Source organism: Melozone crissalis, unplaced genomic scaffold, assembly GCF_028551555.1.
Source record: "Melozone crissalis strain CALT ecotype California unplaced genomic scaffold, PUWL_Pcris_2 ptg000088l_1, whole genome shotgun sequence".
Classification (NCBI taxonomy): domain Eukaryota; kingdom Metazoa; phylum Chordata; class Aves; order Passeriformes; family Passerellidae; genus Melozone; species Melozone crissalis.
Window position 1 is genome coordinate 5,082,148 of NW_026535865.1, and position 25,506 is coordinate 5,107,653.

The 25,506-nt window shown below is 53.1% G+C and overlaps 1 protein-coding gene across 8 annotated transcripts in view; it reads left to right on the top strand.

The window, feature by feature from the left end:
* Positions 1 to 25,506, top strand: part of PTPRS (protein tyrosine phosphatase receptor type S) — a 148,367-nt gene that overhangs the window by 97,025 nt on the left and 25,836 nt on the right. For 3 of the 8 annotated variants that reach the window (XM_054291111.1, XM_054291107.1, XM_054291109.1), the window contains exons 7-19: positions 4,167 to 4,436; positions 6,964 to 7,545; positions 8,358 to 8,491; positions 8,641 to 8,785; positions 14,176 to 14,481; positions 16,477 to 16,670; positions 17,115 to 17,141; positions 18,985 to 19,102; positions 21,399 to 21,989; positions 22,670 to 22,767; positions 22,902 to 23,155; positions 23,502 to 23,595; positions 24,167 to 24,382. In XM_054291111.1, coding sequence (XP_054147086.1) covers positions 4,167 to 4,436; positions 6,964 to 7,545; positions 8,358 to 8,491; positions 8,641 to 8,785; positions 14,176 to 14,481; positions 16,477 to 16,670; positions 17,115 to 17,141; positions 18,985 to 19,102; positions 21,399 to 21,989; positions 22,670 to 22,767; positions 22,902 to 23,155; positions 23,502 to 23,595; positions 24,167 to 24,382 — 3,029 coding nt within the window. The remainder of the gene's footprint in view (positions 1 to 4,166; positions 4,437 to 6,963; positions 7,546 to 8,357; positions 8,492 to 8,640; positions 8,786 to 14,175; positions 14,482 to 16,476; positions 16,671 to 17,114; positions 17,142 to 18,984; positions 19,103 to 21,398; positions 21,990 to 22,669; positions 22,768 to 22,901; positions 23,156 to 23,501; positions 23,596 to 24,166; positions 24,383 to 25,506) is intronic. The other 5 variants (XM_054291108.1, XM_054291110.1, XM_054291112.1 and 2 more) reach the window with 2 other exon arrangements.

Sequence of the window (25,506 nt, forward strand, 5' to 3'; positions counted from 1 at the left end):
TTAAACAGACTCATAACTAACTGCACTTACAAAATTTTCCTGTGCCTCTGAAATGGCTTCTCTGCATTGAAATAATTTAATTGCATCCCAAACATCCAGCTCCAGTCCTGGAATCTGGTTCTCTCTGTAACAAGCTGTATCCTTGTTTGAAAAAAAAGCTCCTGAGAGTTTTTTGGCCATGGACAATGTCTGTTTGTGTGTGCCTGCCTGTGTGTGTCTGTCGGGAGCTGTTGCACATGGAGCATGCACATCCGTGTACGCATGCGGGGTCTGCCAAAGCTGGCCTGGAAACCAAACACCCCTGGAACTCAGGGAAGGTCCTTCTTGCACCAGAAACTGGGAAAAGTGTTATTAGGAAAGTGTTTATAAAGCAGAGCCCTGACTGCCCCATCCCAATGTTTCCTTTCCAGAGAGGGCAGTTCTGTTCTTCCCGATCCTTTGAAGGCGCTGGATAGCAAAATGGAAGGGATCTCTTCACCTGATTTTTTTCTTGTGAAATTCCCCTCCTTCAGCTGCTGTGGAGCTGGACCCAGAGCTGGAATTGGTCTTGATTCCATCTCCAGCTTCCTTTCCACCACAGCTCTCCTTCTCCTGAGCCTTGACCTAAAGGCTGACCCAGAGATTCTCAGCTTGACAAATTCCCCGTCTCCAGCCAAATGCAAATGTTACAGCAATTAAAATAAGCAGCAGCCTGATGGCTCTGGGTAGCCAGAGATGAACCCTGTGCCTTATTGTGGTTTTCACAGCAGGGCTGTATCCAGGGGACTCTCTGAGGTCCTCAACATTTAACAGGAGTTCTTTTCCCATCCTAGATCAGTGTGTGGATGTTGGTATATCTGTGCACACAGGAGAGTTTAGTTTTTTTTTAAACCAGGATGCACCAAGGAAGTGCTGCTGCCTGTTTTGGGCTCGTATCAGCCCTAATCCAAATTCTCCCTCCTTGTGGAAGGGGTGGTGCTGAGGGCTGGCATCCAAAGGTGCTGGGTGCTTCCCTTGGAGGGTGAGAAACGCCACTAAACCAGCCCAAAGTAAGGATCCCTGAGACCCCAGGGCTGACCTGCACCCTGAGAGCTGTCAGGAGGAGGGCAGGGCTGCTCTGCAGCTTTTTGGGAACATGCTCTGTGCAGCCCCTGAGCTTGTGTTTTGTGAGTGGATTTCTCCTTCCCTGCCCAAAACCACAGGCAGGAACAGTGGGTTCCCTTCAGACTCCGATTCTCAGCACTCCGCCCTACATCAGATGATGCTTTTCAGTTATTAAATTCTGGTTTGTTCTTTCTTTTTCTTTTCTTGTTTTTTTATTTTATTTTATTTTATTTTATTTTTTCCCTTTCTTTTTCAGTTGGGTTTCATTTCTTTGCGATTAGCTTCGGTTTGGATTAATTGTCTTGTTCTGTTCCCATGACAACTCAGTGTTTGCATCCCACCTGCCGTTGTTTGTTGCTGTTGATGCTGTTTGCTGCCCGGATCCTGTCCGGACGTGTCTCCCCATTCCTCCTCACCTTTCCCACCTTGCCTCCCCTCTCCAGAAGGTCACCTACCAGCCCCCCCTCAGAAGAGTCATCCCCACCCCAAGATCTGTCTGCATGTTGACCCCACTTGTTTCTTTCCGAGTTCTTTCCATCTTGTCTCAGACTGTGACAGGTGTGGTTTCCACCTGGCTCCATTTTCTGAAGTGTGGAACTTCTGGGAGCAGTGGGAAGCAGGATGGAGTGGGAAACAGGGGTGCACCCTCGTGGCTAGGGCTGAGTGTTCTCCCCAGTGGCAGGAGGGAGCAAGGAGCAGCTTGCCTGATCCTTTGAGCCAGAGCTGGAACAAACACCTCCCTACACCTTTCTGCAGCTAGAAAATCATCTTCTAGTGTCAGTGGCCAGGTGAGCTTGCAGCCCCTCCCTCCACATCCCCATCCTCCTCCCAGCTGAGGGCATGTCCCCTGTTCTCTCTGCAAGTCCCTGCATGCAGGAATCCCCTTTGTCCCCTCTGAGCTCCTAATGCCACCAGTCTGGAAGTCTTCTCTTCCTTGCCTCCCAGTGCTTGTTCCTGGCTACGGGTTCTCACAGAGAAGGGTCTCACAGCCCAATGGGGAGAGCAGACCTTGCTGTGACAATGTCCCTTGTCACCTTGCAGGGGCTGCAGTTGGCTTTTGTTTGCCAAAGCCCCACTAAACAACAAACAGCCTCTCCTGGCAGTGCCCTTCCCCTTGGAAAAGATCCACAAAGCTGCAAGACAAACACCAGCAAGCCCCAAGACAGTTCCAGGGGACATCTGAAGGCACTGGGAGGGACAATGGCAGGCTCAGCCCTGCTCTCCTTTGCTTTGCTTTGGCATGAGGCAAAGCCACCAAGCTTTGGAGAGGTTATGCAGAGGTTACCTGGGAACAGACAGCAGGAACAGGGAGTTCTCAGCCCCCCAGACCCTCCTGCCCCTTGCCCACCCTGCCTGTGGCAGCTCCTGCATGGCTGTCCCTGGAGCTGGAGGAACCCTGCACCCCTGCTCCCCTCCAGCTGCTGCAGTTCCTGCATTTTCCCCAGGTCCTGTATCCTTTTGTCTTTCTTGTGGGAGGAGACCTTGCCTTCAGCCCCCTCCTTAGACCCTCTCTGATCCACACACATTCTCCTTTGTCCATTCCCCTGCTTTCCCCCCTAAGGAAGGGCACCCAGCATCCCTCCAGCCAGCCCAGGCAGCTCAGAAAATGGAGCCAAGGAAACCACAGCCTCCCCTTTGCGTCCATGTTCTTCCTGTGTAAGGTCTGGAAGCTGCATCCACCTCTCTGCTAAGGAGATGCACAGAACATGTCACTGTTTTCTCAACGTTAAAAGTTTCATTACCTTGTTTTTCTTATTAATTCTATTCTATTTATTATTCCGCCAGGGCTGAGATGTGACAATGTGAGCCACCACATTGAGTCACATCAGCTAGAAAAAGTATGCAGCATTAAAGTGGGTTTCCCCCTCCCCTCCCTCTCTCTCTCTCTTCTTTCTCCCTTCCCGTTCTCCTTCTCCTGGTCTTCCTTCCTTTCTCTGTCGCTCACTTTCTATCCAGTATCCATGTGGGCATTTGCTACCGCCCAGAAATTATATTTCTCTGCATTTTCCTCTCTCTTTCTCTCTTTCTCTCTCTCTCTTTTTTACCTATTTTGCATGATGTTTGTGACTCTGAGAGCTGCATCTATCGATGGAACCGTGTCAGATCTTAAAGAGGCTTCGTTAGGGTTTCTATACCCGAAAACCACAAAAATTTCATTAGAGTTTCTCATCTTTTCCACACTCTCTCTCGCTCCAGGGGGGCTGTGTTCCCCTGGACGCTTCTCACACGCAGACACCAACCAAATTCTGTCCCGCTCCGGGGACTCCCTCTCCTCCCTCATTTATCCTTTTGCCTTTCACTTCTCAAGTGGAGCGTCTGGAATCTGGGGATGCGATCCTTCTCTCTTTGTTGAATTCTCTGGGTCCAACAAGGCAAAACGTTGAGAAGTTTCCATCCCCATCCCAACCTTCTCCTGGCCCCCCACCCCACATCTGCGGCAGCCCCGGGTGGGAGAGGGCCCCTCTCTGGAGGGGGCACCTGGACCACGCCGGGTGCTGGTGCAGGGGCTGTTCCTCAGGAGAAGGGGGTCAGGACCCAGACCCCAGGGGAGAGAGAGGGAGGAGCAGGTTCCTGGGGTGTGGAGCGGGGAGCTGGGGGCCCCAGAGGCCACGGAGGAGAAGTTTGGGCTCTCGCCATGCCAGCTCTTGCCAGTAAAGATGAGAAATTGCTAATAAATTTTTGTGTATTTATCTGTGCTGTGATGGGTCTAATCTTGATCAATGGAACCCTGTTGCTATGAAATATCGCTTTTATGTCTATATTCTATATATTGTTTGTGAAGTACGAATTTATTTGGAGTTTATTTTTTTGGTTTTCGGTTTTTGATTTTTTAATTTCTTTGCCTTTTTGTTTTGTTTTTAATGAAGGAAGAAAATAAACTGTGACAAACCCCATCTATATTTAAATTATCTTTTACTCTTTTTTCTTTTTCTCCTTTCTTTTCTTTCCTTTCCTTTTTCTTTTTTTTTTTTTTATTTTGAATTTTTATTTTTTTTCCCTCTTCGTTTTTTCTGTTCGTTCGTTTGTTTTGGTTTTGCTTTTCCGTTTTGTTTTTTTGTTACCTCTGTGCGTCTCGTCCACAGTTCGCCGTGTGGCCCCTCGCTTCTCCATCCTCCCTGTCAGCCATGAAATCATGCCCGGGGGCAACGTCAACATCACCTGCGTGGCCGTGGGGTCGCCCATGCCCTACGTGAAGTGGATGCAGGGAGCAGAGGACCTGACGCCCGAGGATGACATGCCCGTGGGCAGGAACGTGCTGGAGCTCACGGACGTCAAGGACTCTGCCAACTACACCTGCGTGGCCATGTCCAGCCTGGGAGTCATAGAAGCCGTGGCCCAGATCACGGTGAAATGTAAGGGAGTGGGAGCAGGGTCCCGAGTGCACGTGTGGGAGTGGGCACGGCCGGAGCTGAGTGTCCCAGCATGGGCGCAGGGATGCCCTGGGCACGTGTCCTGCTCGTGCATGGGAGCCTTGGTGGGGCCTGTGGCAGAGTGGGACTGTGCCTGTGGCATCGTGTGTCTGCATGGGGAGAGCCTGGGACTGCCTGACCTGCACAGGGAACACAGTCCTGCATGGCCAGGTGTCCTGCACAAGTGGGGTGTGTGTCCATACATGGAGACACAGTCCTGCATGTCGTGGTGCACAAGTGGGATGTGTGTGCATGGACAGGGACAGTCCTGCATGGCCAGGTGTCCTGCATGAATGGGGGGTGTGTGTGCATGGACAGGGACAGCCCTGCATGTCCAGGTGCTCCTGCACAAGTGGGATGTGTGTGCATGGATAGGGACACAGTTCTGCATGGCCAGGTGTCCTGCATGAATGAGGTACGTGTGTCCATGGATAGAGACACAGTCCTGCATGTCCTGGTGCACAGGTGGGATGTGTGTGCATGGACAGGGACAGTCCTGCATGGCCAGGTGTCCTGCACAAGTGGGATGTGTGTCCATGGATAGGGATAGTTCTGCATGTCCAGGTCAACTGGGATGTGTGTGCATGGACAGGGACAGTCCTGCATGTCCAGGTGCTCCTGCACAAGTGGGATGTGTGTGCATGGCCAGGGGCACCATGGCTGCATCGTGGGCACCTGGCTGCAGGGGTGTCAGTCCCTGTCCTTACCTGTTGTACATGTGGAGCTCTGTGAGCACGAGCAGCAGGAGAGACCTGTGCACCATGAGTACCCCTGTGCACGTCCTCGGGGATCCCCCACACAGGGAAACCCACAGTGGAGGGGAAGCTGGTGGCTGGAGACCTTCCCTGGCTTTAGGACACCTGAGCTGCTTGTTATGAAGAAAACCGCGGCTCAAATCCCCGCATGCTGTGTCTGTCCTGACAAATGAGGCTGGCTGGGCACTGTGCAAGGAGCCTTGGATGGCTTGGAGCCTGCATGCCATCCTGTTCCAAGGCCTGAGATTCAGCCAAGGCCCTGAGGATCTCTGGCATGTGCACCCTTGCAGTAGAGCTTAGTTCCTGCATCTTAGTGGCCGTTGTTGCCTCAGCAAGATGGGGAATAAGCCCAGCTTCCAGCTAGTGATTCCCAGGAGGAGCACGGGTGCCATCTTCAATCTATTCTGTCCTCAGCAGGGGAGTATTAAACCCAAGCAGGAACCCCTGAGGTTGGGTGAGTGTAGAGCTCTGTGTGAGCTGCTGTCTGCTCCAAGTACTGGTGTTGCCCATGAGGGATCTGGGAGAGGCGGGGTGGGAAAGGATCCAAGGGTGGGGGAGAGGAGAAACACTTGGGAGAAAGGGAGGGATAAAGAAAAAGAAAAAAACAATCCTGTTGTATCAGTGATCTGTCTGAGGAAGGTCTGACAGGAGAAGTGAGTAGGGGCTAGAGAATCTTGGCATGACACCCATTCTGAGCTGCTGCACAGTCGGTGAGGTTCTTATGCCAGCAGAAGGATGCCTGGGGCTGGACTCAGGTGCTCTTTATTTTCCTCAGTATTTCCTTCCTTCCTTTTTTCCCTGTCTTACCCCCTCAATCTAAAAAGCTGATGTGTGGGGCTGACTGCTTCTGCTTCCAACTCTCCCATCTCCTCACATGGGGAATCTCACCCTGCTGGTACCTTCTGTCTTTTGCAATTTTGTTTGGATCCTGTTCCCTGCACTGTTCCTGTGTGTGAGCTCTCCTGGGCAGAAGGTGAAAGGCGAAGTTTGAGCTTTACTGAGACCAGGTCTAGAGAAGTCAGGCTTCAAGGCCAGGTTGGAAAGGGCTTGGAGCCACCTGGGCCAGAGGAAAGTGTCCACTGGATGGGCTTTAAGGCCTCTTTCAACCCAAAACATTCTGGCATTCCATGATAAGAAGAAGTTGAAAAGGAGGATTGAAAAGGGTCTGAAGTGTGCAGTGAGGACTGCACGTGAAGCTTGAGAACAGGTGAAGTGAGAACAGGTATCAGGTGCAGTTAAAGTGCTGAGCAGTCCCCAGCAGGCTCAGGGGGGACTCCCTGGCTGAGGGAGAGGGGAGATGGGGATTAACACAGTTTGTGCCTTGAGGGGAACCCTTCCCAGCATTTCTGGAGATTTGTTCTGGAGAGCAGAGCCTGCCCTGTGCCGTTCCTTGCCCGTGGAGGCTCAGCAGAGAGATGTGAGCACGTGCTGGGAAGGAGCTGAGGAGCTGCTCTCCCTCCCTGCCCCGCGAGGGCGGATGTGCAGCTGAAGCCTTGCTAATGATTCCAGATGTTTAGCTGAACACTTCGCCTTTGATGGAGCAGTTTAAGGAGGATAATAGAGTGGATAACTAGGTTCCTCATGTTCCAGCAGCACTTCCCTGAGCTGCTGGGATTGGTGCTGTGCCTCCGGCTCCTGCAGCCCTAACCAGACCAATTAGGTGCCATTTCAGCATCTGTGGTTTTTTTTAAATGCCTGTTCTTCCTGATTCTCAGCACTTCCCAAGGCTCCTGGGACGCCAGTGGTGACAGAGACAACAGCAACGAGTATCACCATCACCTGGGACTCTGGCAACCCAGACCCCGTGTCCTACTATGTCATTGAGTACAAGTCCAAGAGCCAGGACGGACCCTACCAGATCAAGGAGGACATCACTACCACGCGCTACAGCATCGGGGGGCTCAGCCCCAACTCCGAGTACGAGATCTGGGTGTCTGCAGTGAACAGCATCGGGCAGGGCCCCCCCAGCGAGTCGGTGGTCACCCGCACGGGGGAGCAGGCCCCTGCCAGTGCCCCCCGCAACGTGCAGGGCCGCATGCTGAGCAGCACCACCATGATCATCCAGTGGGAGGAACCGGTGGAGCCCAACGGGCAGATCCGCGGCTACCGCGTCTATTACACCATGGAGCCCGAGCAGCCCGTCAGCAACTGGCAGAAGCACAACGTGGATGACAGCCTGCTGACCACCGTGGGCAGCCTCCTGGAGGATGAGACCTACACCGTGAGAGTGCTGGCCTTCACCTCCGTGGGGGACGGGCCCCTGTCCGACCCCATCCAGGTTAAGACGCAGCAAGGAGGTGAGCACATGTGTGGCTGAGCTGGGCTGTGGGAGGGAGAGCTGCTGGTTGGATTTGGAGGCTTAGATGCGATGTTGGGGAGGAATTATTTACTTGGAGGGTGGGGGGGACCTGGCACAGGGTGTCCAGAGAAGATGTGGCTGCACCATGGTCCCTGGAACTGTCCAAGGCCAGGTTGGACAGGGCTTGGAGCAAACTGGGATAGTAGAAGGTGTCCCTGCCCATGGGACTGGATGAGCTTTATGGTCTCTTCCAACCCAAACCATTCCATGATTCTAAATGTCTTTAACAGATGTAAAAGTGCCCAGGTAGTAGTGACAATTTACCTCTACCTGAAATACCCAGGAACTACTTTGTCAGAGATGAGTGGGGAATGAGCCTTATGTGTTGAGCTGCAAGCACAAGGTGTTTTATCAAAACTGTCACCCAGCACATTTTTGGCTGACGGTATGGGAGGAAACCCTGTGTCCTCAATGGGCTGCTCATGGGCTTCCTCCTTCCAAAATCTTGTAATACTGGGATTGATGGGAAAGGTTGTATTCTGCACTGCTGAGAAAGAGGCATATGATCCACAGGGGTTCTTCCATCTCCAGCAGCTCTGCTCACACTGGAGTCCTGCAGTGGGATGTAACTCCACAGCTTTAGAGGCAGGACCTGCCCACGCTGCAGTGTGGCATTTTGCTGCTGACGTGCTCTTCCCACACAGGCTTTGAAGAAAACAGGGCATGAGCCTCCAAATTAGCCAAGTTAATGTGGTTTCTCCTGTTTCTCACCTTGCCTCCTGTGCCCCTTCGGCTCCCTCTCTGTACCAGTTCCCGGGCAGCCGATGAACTTCCGAGCAGAAGCCAAGACCGAGACGAGCATTGTGCTGTCGTGGAGCCCCCCACGCCAGGAGATCATAGTGAAGTATGAGCTCCTCTACAAGGAGGGAGACCACAGCAAGGAGGTGAGCCCAAAGTGCAGCAGGGTTGGGACCAAGGAGCTCCCTGGCCCTGCCGTGGAGCGAGGGGAGCAGGGCAGTGTCTCTGGGCAGGCCTCACCTCTGCTGCCTGTTGTTTGGGTTTATTTTTCTCTTCCCCCCTCGCCCACCCCCAGGTGCTGAAGAACTTCGAGCCCACGACGTCGTTCACGGTGGAAGGCCTGAAGCCCAACACTGAGTATGTCTTCCGGCTGGCCGCCCGCTCGGCCCTGGGGCTGGGGGCCTTCACCCCGGAGGTCCGAGAGCGCACCTTGCAGTCTAGTAGGTGTCTCTCCTTTCCCACCCTTCTCTGAGGGCACCACGGTCAGGGAGCCAGACATGGTGGGCACAGGGGGACGGAGCTGGGGGCTCTGTTTCACTCCAGGGAGGGGGGGACACCTTTGGGAGCTGCTGCCCTCTCCCCTCACCGCTCCAGCTAGCTGAGACATGAGCCAGGAGCAGAGCTGGGCTCTGGGGTGCTGGGGCCGGGCAGCACCGTCCTCTCGTGGTGGCCATGCGAGCCATGGTGCTGAGCATGCTCAGGGGATGGCAGGGATGGCAGCCACAGCCTGTCCCACACAGGCCCAGCACTGCCAGGAAGGGGAAGAGGGAGGGAGAGGAGCAGGGAAGGTGATTGTTCACAGGCCCAGCCTTCCCCAGCCTTTGGGGAAGCAGTCCCCATGCTCTTGTCCATGAACACCTCCACAGCCAAGGGGAGGAAGGCCTGGAGCTCTGGGAATGGCCCCGTTTGGGCTCCAGCAGAGCGGGAGAGAGGAGCCCTGTGGAGGCTGATGACACCAGGATGGAGTGTATGCAACTCAAAACGTGCTGGTTTTAGTTTAATGGATTGTCTCCCTTCGCTGTTGCCCTGGGGACAATAACCCTGGATGGCAATATTTCAACCTGGGCTTTTCACAGATCTTTGCTTTTAAATGAGGTGTTTTTTCACTGCATGAGTGGCTGTGGCAGCTGTTCTTTGTGTTTTCTGTCTCCTCTCATCTCTACTAAATCACTCCGCTGCAGTTTGGAGTAGCCGGGAGCAGAACTAACTCAGAAGTGGCTCTGGTCACCAGTGTGAGGAGGGAGAGCCCTGCTCCCATCCCTCAGAGTCCCTAACAAGGGGGAGCAGCAGGCTCTCGGCTGGGCTTTTTAATTGTCACATCCTGCTGTCTCTCCCTTTCCCTGTCTCCTTCTCTTTCTGTCCCCTGAGGAGTGGGAAGAAAGGGGAGTCTGTTTTTGCATAGACAGAATTCCTTACTGGGGCTTTCTCAGGCCTCCACTCCATTCAAAGATTTTTTGGTTTTTCTTTCCTTCAAATGTTTTTCCCCTTTTTTCTTTCTTTTCTTTTTCTCCATACTCTCTCTACGTTTCATAGGAAAATCCTTTCCTGACTCTGCTGCACATCTGCTGGTTCTGATCCCAGTGTGGTACTGTCAGAGGGAGCATCTCTGTGGGGTGGGGGAAATGAACTGAAAGGACCTGAAAAATAAGTGTTAAACTTACACTCTGCTTCTGTTTTCCAAGGGGTTTCTCTCCTTGAGACCTGTGGGGATGGGAGGCAAAGATGGTCTGGGATTTGTGCTTTCTGGTTCAATAAAACAAGCTGGAAGAGGGGTGTGGCAGCTGGTGGCAGTAGGCCTCAGTGAAAATTTGTCCCTTAAGGGTGAGGAAAAGGGGATCTGGGAAAAGGGAAAGCTTTGGGGCTTTTTCTAACTTGGCATCTGCCCAGAACACGGATGGGTTTCTCTCTCTGTAGCTCAGCTTTCATAGGGAGAGTCTCATTAATTTAATGCTCTTAAGAACATCAGCTGGGAGCTGTCAGTGTCCTGTAACACGGTGAAACATTTTTTCCTGGCTGGCTGTTGGAGGAACGAGTCAATTCTCCCTGCTCCGGGTGACATCCTTCGGCTCACAGACCTTCTGGCTCGGGACAGGCTTTTGTGTCTTCCCTCCTCAGCTCCTTTTCCGTTCAGCTCCTCCTTGGCCTGCTCCATGCCTCTTCTTTCTTCTCTCTCTGCTCTCTGCTTGCCTGCCTGCATGCCCTGCACCCAGATGAGCCAGCTCCCTGCTGTCCCTGTCCCTGGCTGGGCCATGTCACACCACGGTGGCATCTTGTCCCTGGAGTGACAGAGCCTCTCCCTGCTCCCCCTCTGCTCCTGCTGTCCCCTCTCAGCACCCACCCGCATGTGGCATCCCCTCCCTGCACCTCCCTGCCAGGGTGGCTCCTCCTGAGCATCATAACCCAAGTAAAATCCATTAAACTAAAGGTAAAGTATCTTTTTCTTCTTGAAGTAGCTGGGTTTTAACTCTTCAAGTACCAGAGACATAGCTTGTAAAACAAACAAAACAGACTCTCATGGCTGGGAGAAGCTGGTTTGCCCTTTTCTGGTTAGCCATGACCTTCCCAGGCTCCCTGGCAACTCTCCCACTGGGAAATTCCAGAGGGCAAAGCGTGCTCAGCAGGCAGGGGTGGCAGGGTGGGTGCTGTGAGGCTGCCCGTGCAGGTGTACAGGAACAGTGGGCCTTTCTCACCCTCTGTTCCTGCCCAAGGAAGGATATCCCCCCACGTAGCTCCGCTCTCCCTCCTGTCCCCCTCCTCACAGAACACCAAGTGAATGAAATCCCCAAAGTCTATGGTACCTAAAGGGTTAAAAAACATGATATTGTGCAAGGTCAGTAAGGGTCATTCTTGTGGCTTGGACAGTCAACTTTAAAGCATGTAAAAGGTGCAGCTCAGGTGAGTACTGGCTGGTCTCAAGCAGATTCACAAATACAGTCCACCCTGTGGCTGCAGGCTCACCGCTGGTGGCTCTGCACACACTCCCAGATGTCCTGGAGCCCTGGGAGGGTGGGGAGGGGTCCCAAAAGGCTGGTGGGACCAGCCAGCAGGCCGAGGCAGAGCTCTCCTGCCTGGGGGCTCCTGGCTGAGCCCAGGGAGGGGCTGGTTGCAGAGCTGAGCTCGCAGCCCCGCTGGGGTTGGTGGCACTGGGCTCCCGGCGCTGTCCCCAGCGTCCCCAGGGTCACACAGGTTGGGCTGGATTGTGAAGGGAACAGGGCCATGAGCTCCCAGAGGCGTGTCCAGCGTGGCCAGCCAGCACCCCTGGCTGTTCTCCTCCGACGGGGAGGGGGCCAGGCAGCACCTGAGCCTTCTCCCCCATCACCCACCCCCAACCCTGCCTCTTTGACCAGAGAAAGTGCAAAACCATCCCAAAAGGAGGCCTCACCCCAGGGCCTCTCAGTAGGTCCCTGTGCTGGAGCGTAGAGGGTGAGTGAGCGAGCGTGGCAGCGCAGACAGTGAGCCCAGGGCCAGCTGGAGCTGAGCTCTGCTTCTGGGGCTTTCAGAATGAGGTGCAGGATGAAGGGTAGGTCAGGTCAGACCCTCTCTGCAGTGGGTTTCTCAGCTGTGGTGGCTTTGGCTGGAACTAAGCAGGAAAGGGGGATTTTTAATATGCCCAGCCTCTGATGAGGACAAAAACAAGAAGGGAACGGCACCGTGGCAGCAATGGGAGAGGGTTGAGTCTGTCCCTCCATGCCTTGAAACCATCCTTGAGCTGGTTCTGGGACATGGGATGAGCAGTGCACCTCTGTCCTGGAGAGGTGGTGCAGCAATCACAGCAGATGGAGAGAACCAGAGGGAAGGAGATCTGTCACTGGGAACGTGCTGTCCTGCTCTCTGTGCTGACAGTTTAGCAAAAAGAGAACAGATTGGGGTCCAAAATTGCCATTTCTGCAATAGTAGCTGGGGTTCTGCTGGTGGGGGAGGACTTGAGGGGATCATCATGAGCAGAGTGGCATTTTAAAAGCCAGTCATGTGCAGAAACCCACCAGGAGCTTGGTCTGGCCTCGTAGCTCAGTTCCTCTTGTTCTCTTGTAAGAAAGTCTTATAAGTTAGCAGTTGAAGCGTGGAAGGTAGGTAAACAGACTGGGAATGTTCTGGAAGGAGTCACTTTTTTATATCAGTATTATTTTATTATTATGATTTCCTTTCTGGTGTTTGTTTTTTTTTTCTTTTTGTTTCAAATTATTGGCTTGATTTACATTTTATTTTCCAGTTTGTTCTTTTTGGTTTGGTTCATTTGACATCTTCTGTGTTGTTTTGCGTGGCCAGCCATGGCCAGGGCTTGTCAGCCTCCTCACTGGGAGTGCTGGGGAGAAGGGGGCCATTCTGCCAGGTTAAAAATAGTAATAGTGCATAAAAATAGAAGGAAAACACCCAAAATGTCCTGCTGGGCAGGGTGCTCAGACAGCAGTGGAGGGATTATCTCTGCCCTGTTCGAAAAGCCACTTCCCTCTGTCTCCTGGAGGCTCCTGGAAGTGTGTGGCTCTCACTCCAGTGCCAGCTGGGCTCAGTGGGACTGGATTTAGCAGAGTCCTCGAGGCAAACTGGGCCTAAACATCTGGGTTTGACTCAAGGATGGGAGTAAGAGGCTTGAAAACAATCATTCCTCACAAAAAGAGCATCAGAGGAATGAGAAGCAATGACCAGCACTGATCTACTGCTACTTGGGGGGCTTGTGAGTCCACCCCGGTTTCCTGCCCTGTCTGCAGAGACTTAAAAGCTCTTTATTGCAGTTGGGTGATATTGGATTTATTGATTTGCCCTGAGAATGTATCACACTCTGCTTCCCTGTGCTGATCAGTTGTCCATAGTGACAGGCAGAAGTGTGTTCTAGTTCCTGGAAGTGTTCAGGGCCAGGAAGGAGCCCCCTGGATGGTGGCAGCTGTTCCTGCCCAGGGCAGGGGATGGAATAGAGGAGCTTTAAGGGAGAGCTGTGGGTTCCATCTTCCCCACCTCCTGGTCACTCTCCTCATGCCACCCTGAGAAGGTGCCTGGGTAGGGCCACAGTTCCCAAGGTTTTCTCCCAGGATGTCCAGAAACACCCTGGTGTAGTTCAGGCAGAGAGTGCAGTGGGAATTAGGCCTGCTGCTGCTTTGGAAAATCCCCTGGATATACAAATACCTCACCAAAGCCACTGCCTCCCTCCTTCTGCAAGTGCTTTCTCAAAACCCTCCTCTCTAAACACCATGGCTTGGCAGTGTCCTGGGCATTCCCACTGTGGGATTTGGCCTCCTCCAGTCTGGGGACAACTAATCACTTCCATCTGGAGGTACAGACTCTTAAATTTAAGCCTCCTGGCAAAAGATTTGCTTTTCTTACTTAATTTTCACAGATCACTTCAAAGAAATTCAAGATCCCAGAGACTGAGGTTGGAAAGTGCTTTCTGAGCCAGAGCAGGATTTGCCAGGCTGCTGTAAAACAGGGAGCCAAAGGAAAGGGCTTTTATAGGGTGCAGCTGGGTGTGTAGCTGGTGCCAGCTTAGTGGAAGCAGCAGGACCCCTCTTGGCTGGCCCGCTTGCTGGTTTAGTCCTTTGCTTTACACCATTTCAGTTTTGATGCCCCATTTAATTTCTGTTGGCTTTTTTTTTTTTTTTTGAAAAAAAAAAACTCTCTTCATTTCGAAAAAAAAAAAAAAAAAAAGACAACAACAAAAAAGCTCTCTTCTCTTTTAATTTTATCTTCCTAAACCAAACTTTCGTACGTTTTATTTTAGATTTTTTTGTTATCATTTTCCTTTTTTTTTTCTTTTATCTTTCCCATCTTTTGTTTGTTTTTTTTTTCCTCCCCCTTCTTTCCCCTTTCTCCCTGCTCCTGAATTTTCCCCCCCTCCTAGAACCGTCTGCCCCCCCTCAAGATGTAAAATGTGTCAGCACCCGCTCCACCGCCATTCTGGTAAGTTGGCGGCCGCCGCCGGCCGAGAGCCAGAACGGCGTCCTGGCCGGCTACAGCGTCCACTATCGAGCGCTGGACTCGGAGGACACGGAGCTAAAGGAGGTGAATGATATCCCCCCAACCACCAGTCAGATCCTGCTGGAGTCCCTGGAGAAGTGGACCGAGTACCGCGTCACCGTGGTGGCTCACACGGAGGTGGGGCCGGGCCCGGAGAGCTCGCCGGTCATCGTGCGCACGGATGAAGATGGTGAGTGAGAAGGGTTTGGGTTCTGCTGGGGGGTTCCTGTCCCTGCAGGGGGTTGTTCCCATCAGCAATCCCACAGGCAGGCTCTTCCCGTGGGTCTTGAGCGGTGCCAGGCCAGAGCTGGAGTGGGATCCGAGATCTGGGTTGTGCGGCACCTTCTGGTGCCATCACCCCATGACCCGGCATCCTCTGGTGCCATCTGGGACTGTAGGGTTCTCCTCCCCTGCATTTATGGGGTCTATAGGGTTCCCCTCCTCTGCATTTATGGGGTCTATAGGGTTCTCCTCCCCTGCATTTATGGGGTCTGTAGGGTTCCCCTCTCCTGGGTTTACGGGGTCTTAATATCTCCAAGTCTTGACTGCACCATCCTCGGGTGCCATCTGAGCACTGGGGTCTGTAGGGTTCCCCTCCCCTGCATTTATGGGGTTCCCCTCCCCTGCATTTATGGGGTCTGTAGGGTTCCCCTCCCCTGGTTTTATGGGTCTTTCTTAATATCTCTGAGTCTTGACTGCACCACTCCCCCTGCAAAGATGCTCTCACTGAGCCAGGAGCAGCCAAGGCACTAAAAACCTTTGCTGTGAGGAAAACCTTTGCTGCCAGGACTTGAATCATTGTATATCCTGAGTTGGATGGGACCCACAAGGATCAGCCAAGTCCAGCTCCTGGTCCTGCATGGGGCAGCCCCAAGAATCCCACCCTGTGCCTGAGAGCACATGGTTTAAAGCATTAAAGAGTTCTTCCCACACATTCCTTGTTACTGCATTCCTTGTTACTACCTCAGAGCTTTTGTCAGTTGTAGAAAGGAGGAATCTGTTAAAGCTTCAAAAACCTTGAGTGACAACAGTTCAGTGACCCCACTCAGAGACCTGAATGGTCCTGATATTTCTACAGTAAAATAAAACCAGGGGAAAGCATCAATGGGTGCATGAAGGGAGAGGAGCACCCTCAATGTGAGGGTAGGACCTCAAATAATATTGGGAGAATTTAGGGAGCTGGAGATAAACAATGATAGCTTATTATTAAAAACAACCTACAGGTGTTGTTTTCCTAATAGCTGTTTTCTTGTTATTCTCATAAGATTGTTTATAAATGGATGTCTTGTTAATTAGCCAATCAGGTGAAATGTATTGATTAGATGACCAATCAGGTCTACCTGTATCAGAACAATGTATAAAAGGAGCTGTCTGAAGTAAAGATGTGTGCTTTATGCCCCTCTGAACAGTGACACCATCCCTGTGTCCAGGCCATGCAGATCAGGTCCCACAGACCTTCAGAATCCCCCAGAGCTGGGACGGCAGTGCCAGGTGATGGGATACTCAGATGCTCAGGTCTCCTCCCAGAGCTCAAATCCAGAGGAGCAGGGATGGGCTCCCAGCAGACCCCCAATTGTCAGGACCCAGGAAATCCCTCTGAGCAGCCAGAACCCCTGCCAGGGGTCTCAGAGACCCTGGCACAGAGCTCAAAATGCCCCTGTGGGTTTGATTATGACCCATGGAGCAAGTTACCAACCTTAGATGAAGATCTGCAAGCCACAATAAAGTGAAGTGATAGTGAATTTATCATGAGGTGAAAAAGTAGATTTTGGGGTTTCTAGAATGGAGGTCCAGAGGGCAAGACGGAGAGATCTGGGTATGTCCAGCCTTTCTCCTTCTTCTTCTTCTTGGCCTCCATCTTCTGCTGTGATGGTGGCACTTTTAGATTGGTTTAGAGTAGAAGCTCACTGTCTAACATAGGTGATAGGTATTGGGAAGTAATTGTAAACATTGTATTTGTAGTTTTTAGTATAAAGATATAACACCACCCCAGGGGCAGGCAGAGTGTCCTGAGCTGTCTTGCCTAACTGACCTCAGCAGGACAGGAGAAAAAATTTTATCGATAAAGAACAATAAATAACCTTGAAGAGCTCTGACTCCTTCGAGTGCCAGGCTGGGAAAAGAGACTTTCAAATTTCGACACCCAATGACCAGAACCCCTGGTTGCCTCCCTCCCTCCCTGCAGTGCCCAGCGCTCCTCCACGGAAGGTGGAGGTGGAGGTGCTCAACTCCTCGGCCATCCAGGTGTTCTGGCGCTCGCCGGTGCCCAGCCGGCAGCACGGCCAGATCCGCGGCTACCAGGTGCACTACGTGCGCATGGAGAACGGCGAGGCCAGGGGGCTGCCCCACATCAAGGACATCATGCTGGCTGATGCCCAGGTAAGGGCTCACCTGGGCCAGCCCCGGGAGGCTGGGGAAGGGAGGATGTGGCTGTTTTGGGCAGTGTGACTCTGCTGAAGGGCCAAAAGGGGATATGGGACAGGGTGTAGCTGTGTCTCTGCCGCACCTCTGTCTCTCGTTTGTGCTCCCAGACAATGTTGCTGTGGAAGAGAATGAGCTGCTGTCCCAGCACTGAGATAGATAAATATCCATCCATCCATCCATTCATCCTTGCTGTGTCTGGGAAGTCTTTTAATTCAGGCCAAGGCCGCAGTGGAATCTACTAATTTCTCCCACTCTACTTCTTCCCTCATGCTTGCCTGGTAACTTCTGACCTTGTGTGGCTGCTTGCTCAGGGACTCCTTCCTCATGCTGTGTCTCTGTCTTTCCCTTCTTTCCCCTCTTGTATTCTCACGTGCCAAACCTCTCTTGTTCTCTGCCCAGTGGGAAACAGATGACACTGCTGAATACGTAAGTAAAAACATCAAAATCCTCCCATGCTGGTTCTGCCTCTTCCCTTCTCCCACTTCCTGTTGTGGTGTGATATTTTCCTTTTCCTTTTTTTTTTTGTTTTTGTTTTTTTGCAGTGCAAGTGTGCTTGTTTTAGAGCCTGGTTTTGGTGTTCCCATGCATTGTCCCCTCCCTGTCACTGCTCTGTGCCCCTCTGTGATCGTGTCGTTTGTCAGCACGCAGCAATCCCACAGGGTTTTCCCTTTGGCTCTGAAGGAAAGATGGGTCTGCTGCTCCTCCACGGGGAAGCAGATGGCATATTGAATTTGGGACTGCTTTGAACAGATGAGAATCCTAAAATAGGTTGGATTGGAAGGGACCTTAAAGGCCATCTTGTTCCACTCCCAGCCAGGAGCAGGGACACCTTCCACCAGGCCAGGGAGCTCAGATGGGCTGCTCTGTAACCTCTGTGTCTGGAAAAGATAGCCTGGGAAGCACTGGGAGCACAGAATCCGTGAGTCCTGAGCTACCACAGCATGAACAAATGCTTTGTGCTCTCAAAGGGCCGAGATTCTTAGAAACTCATTGATGCAAAGCACTGAATCATTATTGGTGCTTTTCCTTTTGAAGTACCTTAAAATCAGCTTGGCTGTTTGGCATTTGCTATTTCTGCTAAAATGAGAAATGTTTTCCAAAATCCTACAGCTACCAAGAAGTAGGAGAAAGCTTTTTCTTCTTGGAACGGCAGGGTTCTGAGATAACACACAACTAAACTGGTGGTGTTTGTGTCTCCTGGGCATTGCCAAGTGCCCTGCACAAGTGAGGGGCCTCCCTTTGAGGGATGGAGAATGAGCCTCAGGGAGGCAAAGCCCCTTGCCTAAAATCTTCATAAAGCTCAGTGGCAGGTGTGAGAGCAGAACAATTTTCTTGACTTCCAGGAGCCAGACCTGACCCTGCCTCCAAAGTCACTGATCAAAATCCCACTGTTCCAAAGTTCTGCTGTTCCACTCCCAGCTCACCATCAGGGGAAATAGTTATTTCCAGGACTAACAAATTCTTCCCAAGTGCTGCCCTGAGACTTAATATTGAATGCACGAAGGGGTGAGGAGAGGGGAAAGCCATAAAACATGCACAACATTCCCATCTCCCTCCTTTCTGGGGCCTTGGGGAAAACCCTGCTGCATGTGCTGTCATCCTGTTTGATTTAGCACGGGTGTTCCTTTTCCAACACAGCCCTTTGAAAGGCTGCATCCCTCCTGGGGAAGGGCTGTTCTTGAGGCCAGTGTTCCAACAAAAGCTCCTGGGAGCCAGGTGTGGGGAGGCTGATAGAGGATGGGAAGGAGGGGGTGGGATTTAGCAGGGAGCTTTAGCGTGAGCAGAATGTGTCGTCTTGCACTTTGCATTCAAGCAATCCCTTTAATATTATGAAAGCATTAAAAATATCTCTTGAGGAGGGAAGAGAGGGGTAATGGTGAAAAAAGAAAAAATGTAATCTCCCTGAAACCTCTGAGCCTCCTCTGAGGCCGCACAGTGGAGAGGAAAGCTTTGAAGGGAGCGACAGCATTTGGATGCTGAAGTGGTTTGTGTGAAGACAGGGAAAGTGTGAGAGGCAGATCTGGGGGAGGCTGCCTTGCACAGGGCCCTGCAGAGCCAGGCTGTGTTTGCAGAGCTGTGAGTGCCTCGCCAGGGGAACGGGGCTCTCCCCCTCTGCCACTTCCCACAGAAGCCCCAGAGTGTCTCGTGCCCCTGGATTTGGTGTTCCTGCATGCTGGAAAAGGGCTGAGCCTCCTGCCAGGAGGAGAGGGCTGCTCTTGGGTGTGGGCCTGAATATTGACACGATTTCCCTTTGGCATCTGGCAAACAGGAAATGATCATTGCTGGGCTCCAGCCCGAGACTGCCTATTCCATCACCGTGGCCGCCTACACCATGAAGGGAGATGGTGCCCGCAGCAAACCCAAAGTGGTCACCACCAAGGGTGCAGGTGAGAGCCTTTTCCTCTGCCAGTGGGATTCACCCCTTCCCTAAAGCCAAGGGGCTTCTCCAGACTCACCTTCTTTCATCCCACTCCCTTCTCAAAGGACAGACTTGCAGCAAGAGCCAGACTGCCCCAAAGGCAAAGTTAGATTGAGGGCGGCAGAAACCCCTTCATTCCTCACATGCAGCCCTCACCAAATGTCACCATTTTCTGTCCAGTGCTTCAGAAAGCCCAGGCACACCCAGAAGCACAACAGAGGATGAATTTGTCCCTTGTAGTGTCTCGGGCTGTAAATTCCAGTGCATCAGAAGGACTGGAGAGACTGCAGCTTTGCAGGTGGCCCATGCAGGTACACTGGGGACAGCACAGCTCTGCTCTCAGGGTGCTGACTTGCAAAGACCTGAGGAGCAGCAGGCAGACAGTGGTGCTTGTCCTGCCCACTCTTCTCTTCTGGTACCATGTCTGGTGTACATCCCCCGTGTTCAGGACTGCTGGAGGGAGAAACTCTGACAGTATTGACCTTTCCTGGCTCCCATTTCTGAGATCTGGGCTCTGCCTGCACATAGCAGCCAAAGCCTTTCCCTTCACTCACCCTCTTCTCCTTCTGCCCATGTTTCTCCTCCTAACTCCCAGCTTCTCTGCTTTCCTTCTTCCTGAGGCTCCCCACCCTTTCTCCCTTCCTCTCCTGGAGCCTTTCTCTCTGCCTGGCTCCCTTGTCACTCTCCCTTGTCACCCTCCCTCATCTCTTCCATTAGGATTTGCAGTGCAGGTGATCAGTCACAGAGGGATGTTTTCTCCAGCACAGCAGCTATTACCCAAAACTCAATTTCCCCTGACTTGAAATAGCTGTTTAAAAAAAAAAATCTTTCAAATGGCTCTGTAACATTCTTACCTTCTTTGCAGTATTGAGTCAATACACCTTCTGAGAGGAGAGATTTCTTTCTTTATCACTCAGGGCTGGGGGCTGAATTTAAATACAGTAATACATCTAATTTTCTCCTTTACTGTCCAAACCAATTGCAAAATAAAACACTTCCCCCTCTCTGAACTTTCTTCTCACCTTTATTCCAAACAATATTTGTTGTGCAGATGTAATACTTCCAAGCTCAGCTGATTACAGTAACGTTTGTGATAAAAACTGAAACATAAAGGTAATGGCACTCTTTTTCTCTTTAATGTGTTCCTTAGGCATTCCCAGGGGAGGAGGCTGGCTCTCCCTGCCATTCTTTGGCACTTTGGAAGGAATGCAGGATTTGTTTTAGAGACAGCCCCTCATCCCCAGCGAGGTGTCAGGCAGAGTTCCCAGTGTGACCCTTTCAGATCCTGCCCTGCTCCCTCCTTCCAGCATTGCAGCCCTCACCCCTTGGTCAGGCTCCTGCTGTGGGACATCTCCCAGCTCCATTTCTCTCCTCCTGTCCAACCAGGAGAAACACCAAGGCGGAGAGAAGGAAATTAGATCTCTAATAGTGAAGCTGAGTGTCAATGACGCGTGAGCTGCTGGAATTAATGCTCTGCTTTCTCTGGCTTCGGGGATCTCTGGGCCTGCACGTGTCATTTAACTGTGGCTGTGGGCTTGCTTAGCAGTCAGCCAGTGCCAGGGCTCATTAGGCAGAGACATGGCACTGCTGAGCTCCCCAGAACCCCCAGACGTGGGGGAGCTCACTGAAAATGCACCAGCACTGTGAGTTCCCTGCCTCCAGAGGAGAGGAGCAGCACAGAGAGAGCAGCAGCTCTCCCTGCCCTCTGCCTCACACACATTTTGGGCTCTGGCTCCTCTGCCTGTGCTTCCTTCTGTACCCAAGTGGGCGATGAGCTGCCTGCCAGCCGTGTGAGCTGGCCCTGTGCCTGCTGCTCAGGACCTGGGGCTGCCCAGACTTCCTTCCATCCTTCATTGCTTCGCCCTCAGCTGCTCTGGACTCCCCAGCCTGGGCCAATCTGTTCCAGGCTCTTTCTGCATGAGCTGGGCTGTGTAATGGAGAGAGGGAGGGAGGCTGGGACTTTGGAGACTCCAGGTTTGTTTTTCCCTGCCCTGGGAAGCAATTGGGACAGGAGGCTGGGAGCCTGACTCCTGAGCCTGTCCTTCCCAGTGGTGGAGAGTGACTGCTCCAGGGATGAGGGAGGAGCTGTGCACATCCTGAACAAAGGGAAGGAAATAAATTCAGCAATGTGTCAGCAGCTCACAGCTGACATATTGGCAGTGCTCCTCACTTCCCAAACTGTTGAGGGTGTACATGGTGGCAGCAGTTGGGGTTCCATGGAGCTGAAGAGTCCCTGCAGCTCGTGTGTCTCTCTTCTCTCCCAGTCCCAGGAAAGCCCATCCTGTCTGTGCACCAGACAGAGGAGAACACCCTGCTGGTGAAGTGGGAGCCGCCGCTGGGCGCCGAGGGCCAGGTGCTGGGCTACCGGCTGCAGTTTGGCCGCAAGGACGTGGCCCCTCTGGCCACGCTGGAGTTCTCGGCCCTGGAGGATAAGTACATCGCCACCAGCATCCACAAGGGCGCCACCTACGTCTTCAAGCTGGCCGTGAAAAGCCGGGCTGGCTTCGGGGAGGAAGCCGTGCAGGAACTCAGCACCCCCGAGGACATCCCCAAGGGGTACCCCCAGATCCTGGAGGCCAGCAATGTCACGTCCATGTCGGTGCAGTTCGGCTGGCTGCCCCCCGTGCTGGCCGAGAGGAACGGCGCCATCGTCAAATACACCGTGGCCTACCGGGAAGCCGGTTCTCCCGGGAACCTGCTGGAAAAAGAGCTGCCCCCCTCCCCAGAGAACTCGTACACCCTCAACGGCCTCAAACCCAACACCGCCTATGACGTTAAAATCCGTGCTCACACCAGTAAAGGCCCCGGGCCCTACAGCCCGACCGTCCAGTATCGGACGTTCCAGCTGGACCAAGGTAGGACTCACCGGTTTCTCCTCCCTCTCTCCCCTTGTATCCGGGGCTGGTGCCGGGAGGCAAGAGAGCTGGAGAGGTCAGGCCGGGCTCAGCCAGGCTCGTGAGTAAAAGCAAAGCACTCTGGTGTCACACTCAGTCCCTCCGCTCCTCTCTGCCTTGGGCCAGGTAAGTCCCTTTTACCGCTTTCTTCTAAGTTAAGTCCGGACACCTCCTGTCACTGGCGCCTGAAGGGGGGGGCCAGTCGCTCTACAGGTGGGAAGAGCATTTTCTTCAGCTTTTGCAAGCAGCCAAAAGAAAAGAGCAAAAATTTAAAAAAAAGCCAAAACCCTCAAGCCGTGACCTGGGATGGGTTTTTCTTCACCTGAGCATGCTCAGCCAGGCAGCACCTCGTTCCTGCAGCAGCCACCCAGGCCCAGAGTGTGGGGGCACAGCCACGTGCCCTGCTGGGGTTAGGCACGGGGACAGGGAGCACTGGGAGATGGAGGAGATGGACCTTGGCAAAACTCAAGCACAGTGGAGGAGGGAGCAATCCCTTCAGTTCCTGCAGCCGCAGCCAGACCCAGCCTGGCAGGCCCCTCTTCCAGCACTTGACATTCTCTTCCTTCTCTTTCCTGCTCTTCCTTCCCTCTGCTGCCTTTTCTTCTCCTTTCTCCCCTTCCTCCTCACTTTTTTCTCTGCAGTTTTACCCAAAAACTTCAAGGTGAAGATGGTGACAAAGACATCTGTCCTTCTGAGCTGGGAGTTCCCTGAGAATTACAACTCTCCTACCCCATACAAGGCAAGTGGAGGGCAGGAGTTTTTTCCCCCACGTGTGCCCCAGGTCTGCAGGGCTGGGTGCTCCGTGTTCCCTGCACATGGAAGGGATGGGGAGGAAGGAGCTTGCTCAGGGAGGAACCTCCTCCCCTCCCACAGATCCAGTACAACGGGCTGCACGTCGACGTGGACGGCCGGACCACCAAGAAACTCATCACGCACCTGAGGCCCCGCACCTTCTACAACTTCGTGCTGATGAACCAGGGCAACAGCATGGGGGGGCTGCAGCAGAACGTGGCAGCCTGGACTGCTGCTGACATGTTGTCCAAGAAGCCAGAGGTGACCCACAAGCCTGATGCTGATGGCAACGTGGTGGTGATTCTCCCCGACGTGAAGAGCTCTGTGCCTGTCCAGTAGGTTTCTGTTTAACTGCAGGGGTGGGGGCTCAGTTTGTGTTTTGGGGGTCAGCCCTGATGGCTGGAAACCCCCAGGGGCAGTACCAGGAGGGCGATCCCTGCATTTCCAGCCTTCCTGACTGTTCCACAACTAACAGGGAAAGCCAAAGAAGTGTGCAGGGAGTGCACAAGGAGGCATGGGGCTGCCACTGAACCCAGCTCTTTCCAGGAACAGCAGCTGTGCTGAATGCTGAATAAGGGGCTCGAGCCAGTGGGGCACTTTGGGCAAACTCACGTCAGTGTGTGTGCTCCCTTCTTCCATGCCTAATTCCTTCTGTTTCTTCTTGTCATTCCCAACATTTAGAGCTTTCTACATTGTGGTGGTGCCTCTGAGGAAGTCCCGGGGGGGACAGTTCCTCAACCCCCTGGGCAGCCCTGAGGAGATGGACCTGGAGGAGGTGAGTGTGGCTGAAGCTGGACTCAGCTCAGGGGGAGAGAAAACAGCAGGAATGGGGTGGGGACCTGAGGGCTGGGAGGGGGGTTTGGGGTACCTGTGCTCCCCAGGCTGGGAGGGGGATTTGGGTACCTGTGCTCCTCACTCAGGGCTGGCAGGGGGATTTGGGGTACCTGTGCTCCCCAGGCTGGGAGGGGGATTTGAGGTACCTGTGCTCCCCAGGGTGGGAGGGGGATTTGGGTCCCTGTGCTCCCCATTCAGGGCAGCCAGGGTGGAAGGGGGATTTGGGGTCCCTGTGCTCCTCACTGGAGCAGTCAGGCTGGGAGGGGGATTTGGGTACCTGTGCTCCACGCTCAGGGCTGGGAGGAGAATTTGGGGTCCCTGTGCTCCCCAGGCTGGGAGGGGATTTTGAGGTACCTGTGCTCCTCATTCAGGGCAGCCAGGGAGCAGCCAGGCTGGGAGGGGATTTTGGGGTCCCCGTGTTCCTCATTCAGGGCAGCCAGGCTGGGAGGGGGTTTGGCTCTCCCCGCTGCCCCCGTGCAGGTGCAGGCTCTCAGGTGCTCTGTGCCCCACAGCTGGTGCAGGACATCGCGCGGCTGCGGCGCCGGAGCCTGCGGCACTCGCGGCAGCTGGACTTCCCCCGGCCCTACATCGCCGCCCGCTTCCGCTCGCTGCCCTCCCACTTCATCCTGGGGGACATGAAACACTACGACAACTTTGAGAACAGAGCCCTGGAGCCAGGACAGAAATATGTGCTCTTCATCCTGGCCGTGCTGCAGGAACCCGAGGCTGTAAGTGCTGCCCCTGCTTCTCCCGGCCCTTCTGCTCCCTGCCCCAGCCCTGCTGCCCTCCTGGCATCCTGGAGGGGTTTTTTCTTTCCAGCTGTGGCTCTTGTGCCTGATGAGCTGCTTGTGCTTGTGCCTGCATTTGTCTCTTCCAAGCACCAAGGACAAGAGGAGCTGTGATTGTCCCAGTCGTTGTAGGCAGACCTTGCACACTTGTGGCTCCAGACTGGAGACCAGAGTGGGGAGGAGCAGTGAAATATCCCCTCAGGGCAGCACCAGAGTTCAAAGAGCCCTGGGTCAAACCCCTTTTTGAACAGTAATGTCCTTTAAAGGCTGTTCTTTAACCCCTCAGAGCAATGACCCCAGACATCCTGCTCCTAGGGCATGTCACACTCTGGGCATTGCTGAGTTCCTCTTCAAGCACAGAGATTTCCATTTTTTTATGGAAAACTACAAGGTCTGTCTACCAATTCAGCATCTCTGCTGTTTTCACTGGGGCTGTACTTGGCTTTATGAAAACAACTATTTTAATATTTACCTGAGTCCTCCCTCACACACAATAGGAAACAGCCTAATGCTTTGTTGTTTTTAAATCCCCCTATGGAATTGTAGCGGGGAGCTATTGGAAATTAAGGGTTTTCAGAGGTTTTTTTCCCCAATAAATATTTACTTGTGTATTTGATATTAAAGGATTAGGCTGACACGCTCCTGAATGGGTTTCTCAATCGGATTACTGCAGCTTGAGGTAATTTCTGCTTTAGAACAAGGTGCTGCAGACTCACTCCCAGTGCCCAGGATCCGCAGCAGCTCCTGAGTGTGGAGCAGCATTCCAGCCTGCTCAGAGCTGATGGAGTTCAAGGACCCAGAGCCCCTGTTCCTGTCCTGCCCCTGGCTGCTCTCCCAAAGCAGGCCATGCCAGTTCTCTGTGCTGTTCAGTTCCTGGGTAGGATGGGAATTCATCCTTTGTCAGAACTCTGAAGGGTTTGAATGTGCTCTGATCCTCCTCAAGAACCAGCTCAGTGCAGAGGCAGCAGAGGACACACACAGTGTTTTACTATTTTGTATTTATTTGTCAGGGTTGTTTTTTCTCAGTCACCAGACCAAGCGTTAATTCTTGTTTTAATCCCTTC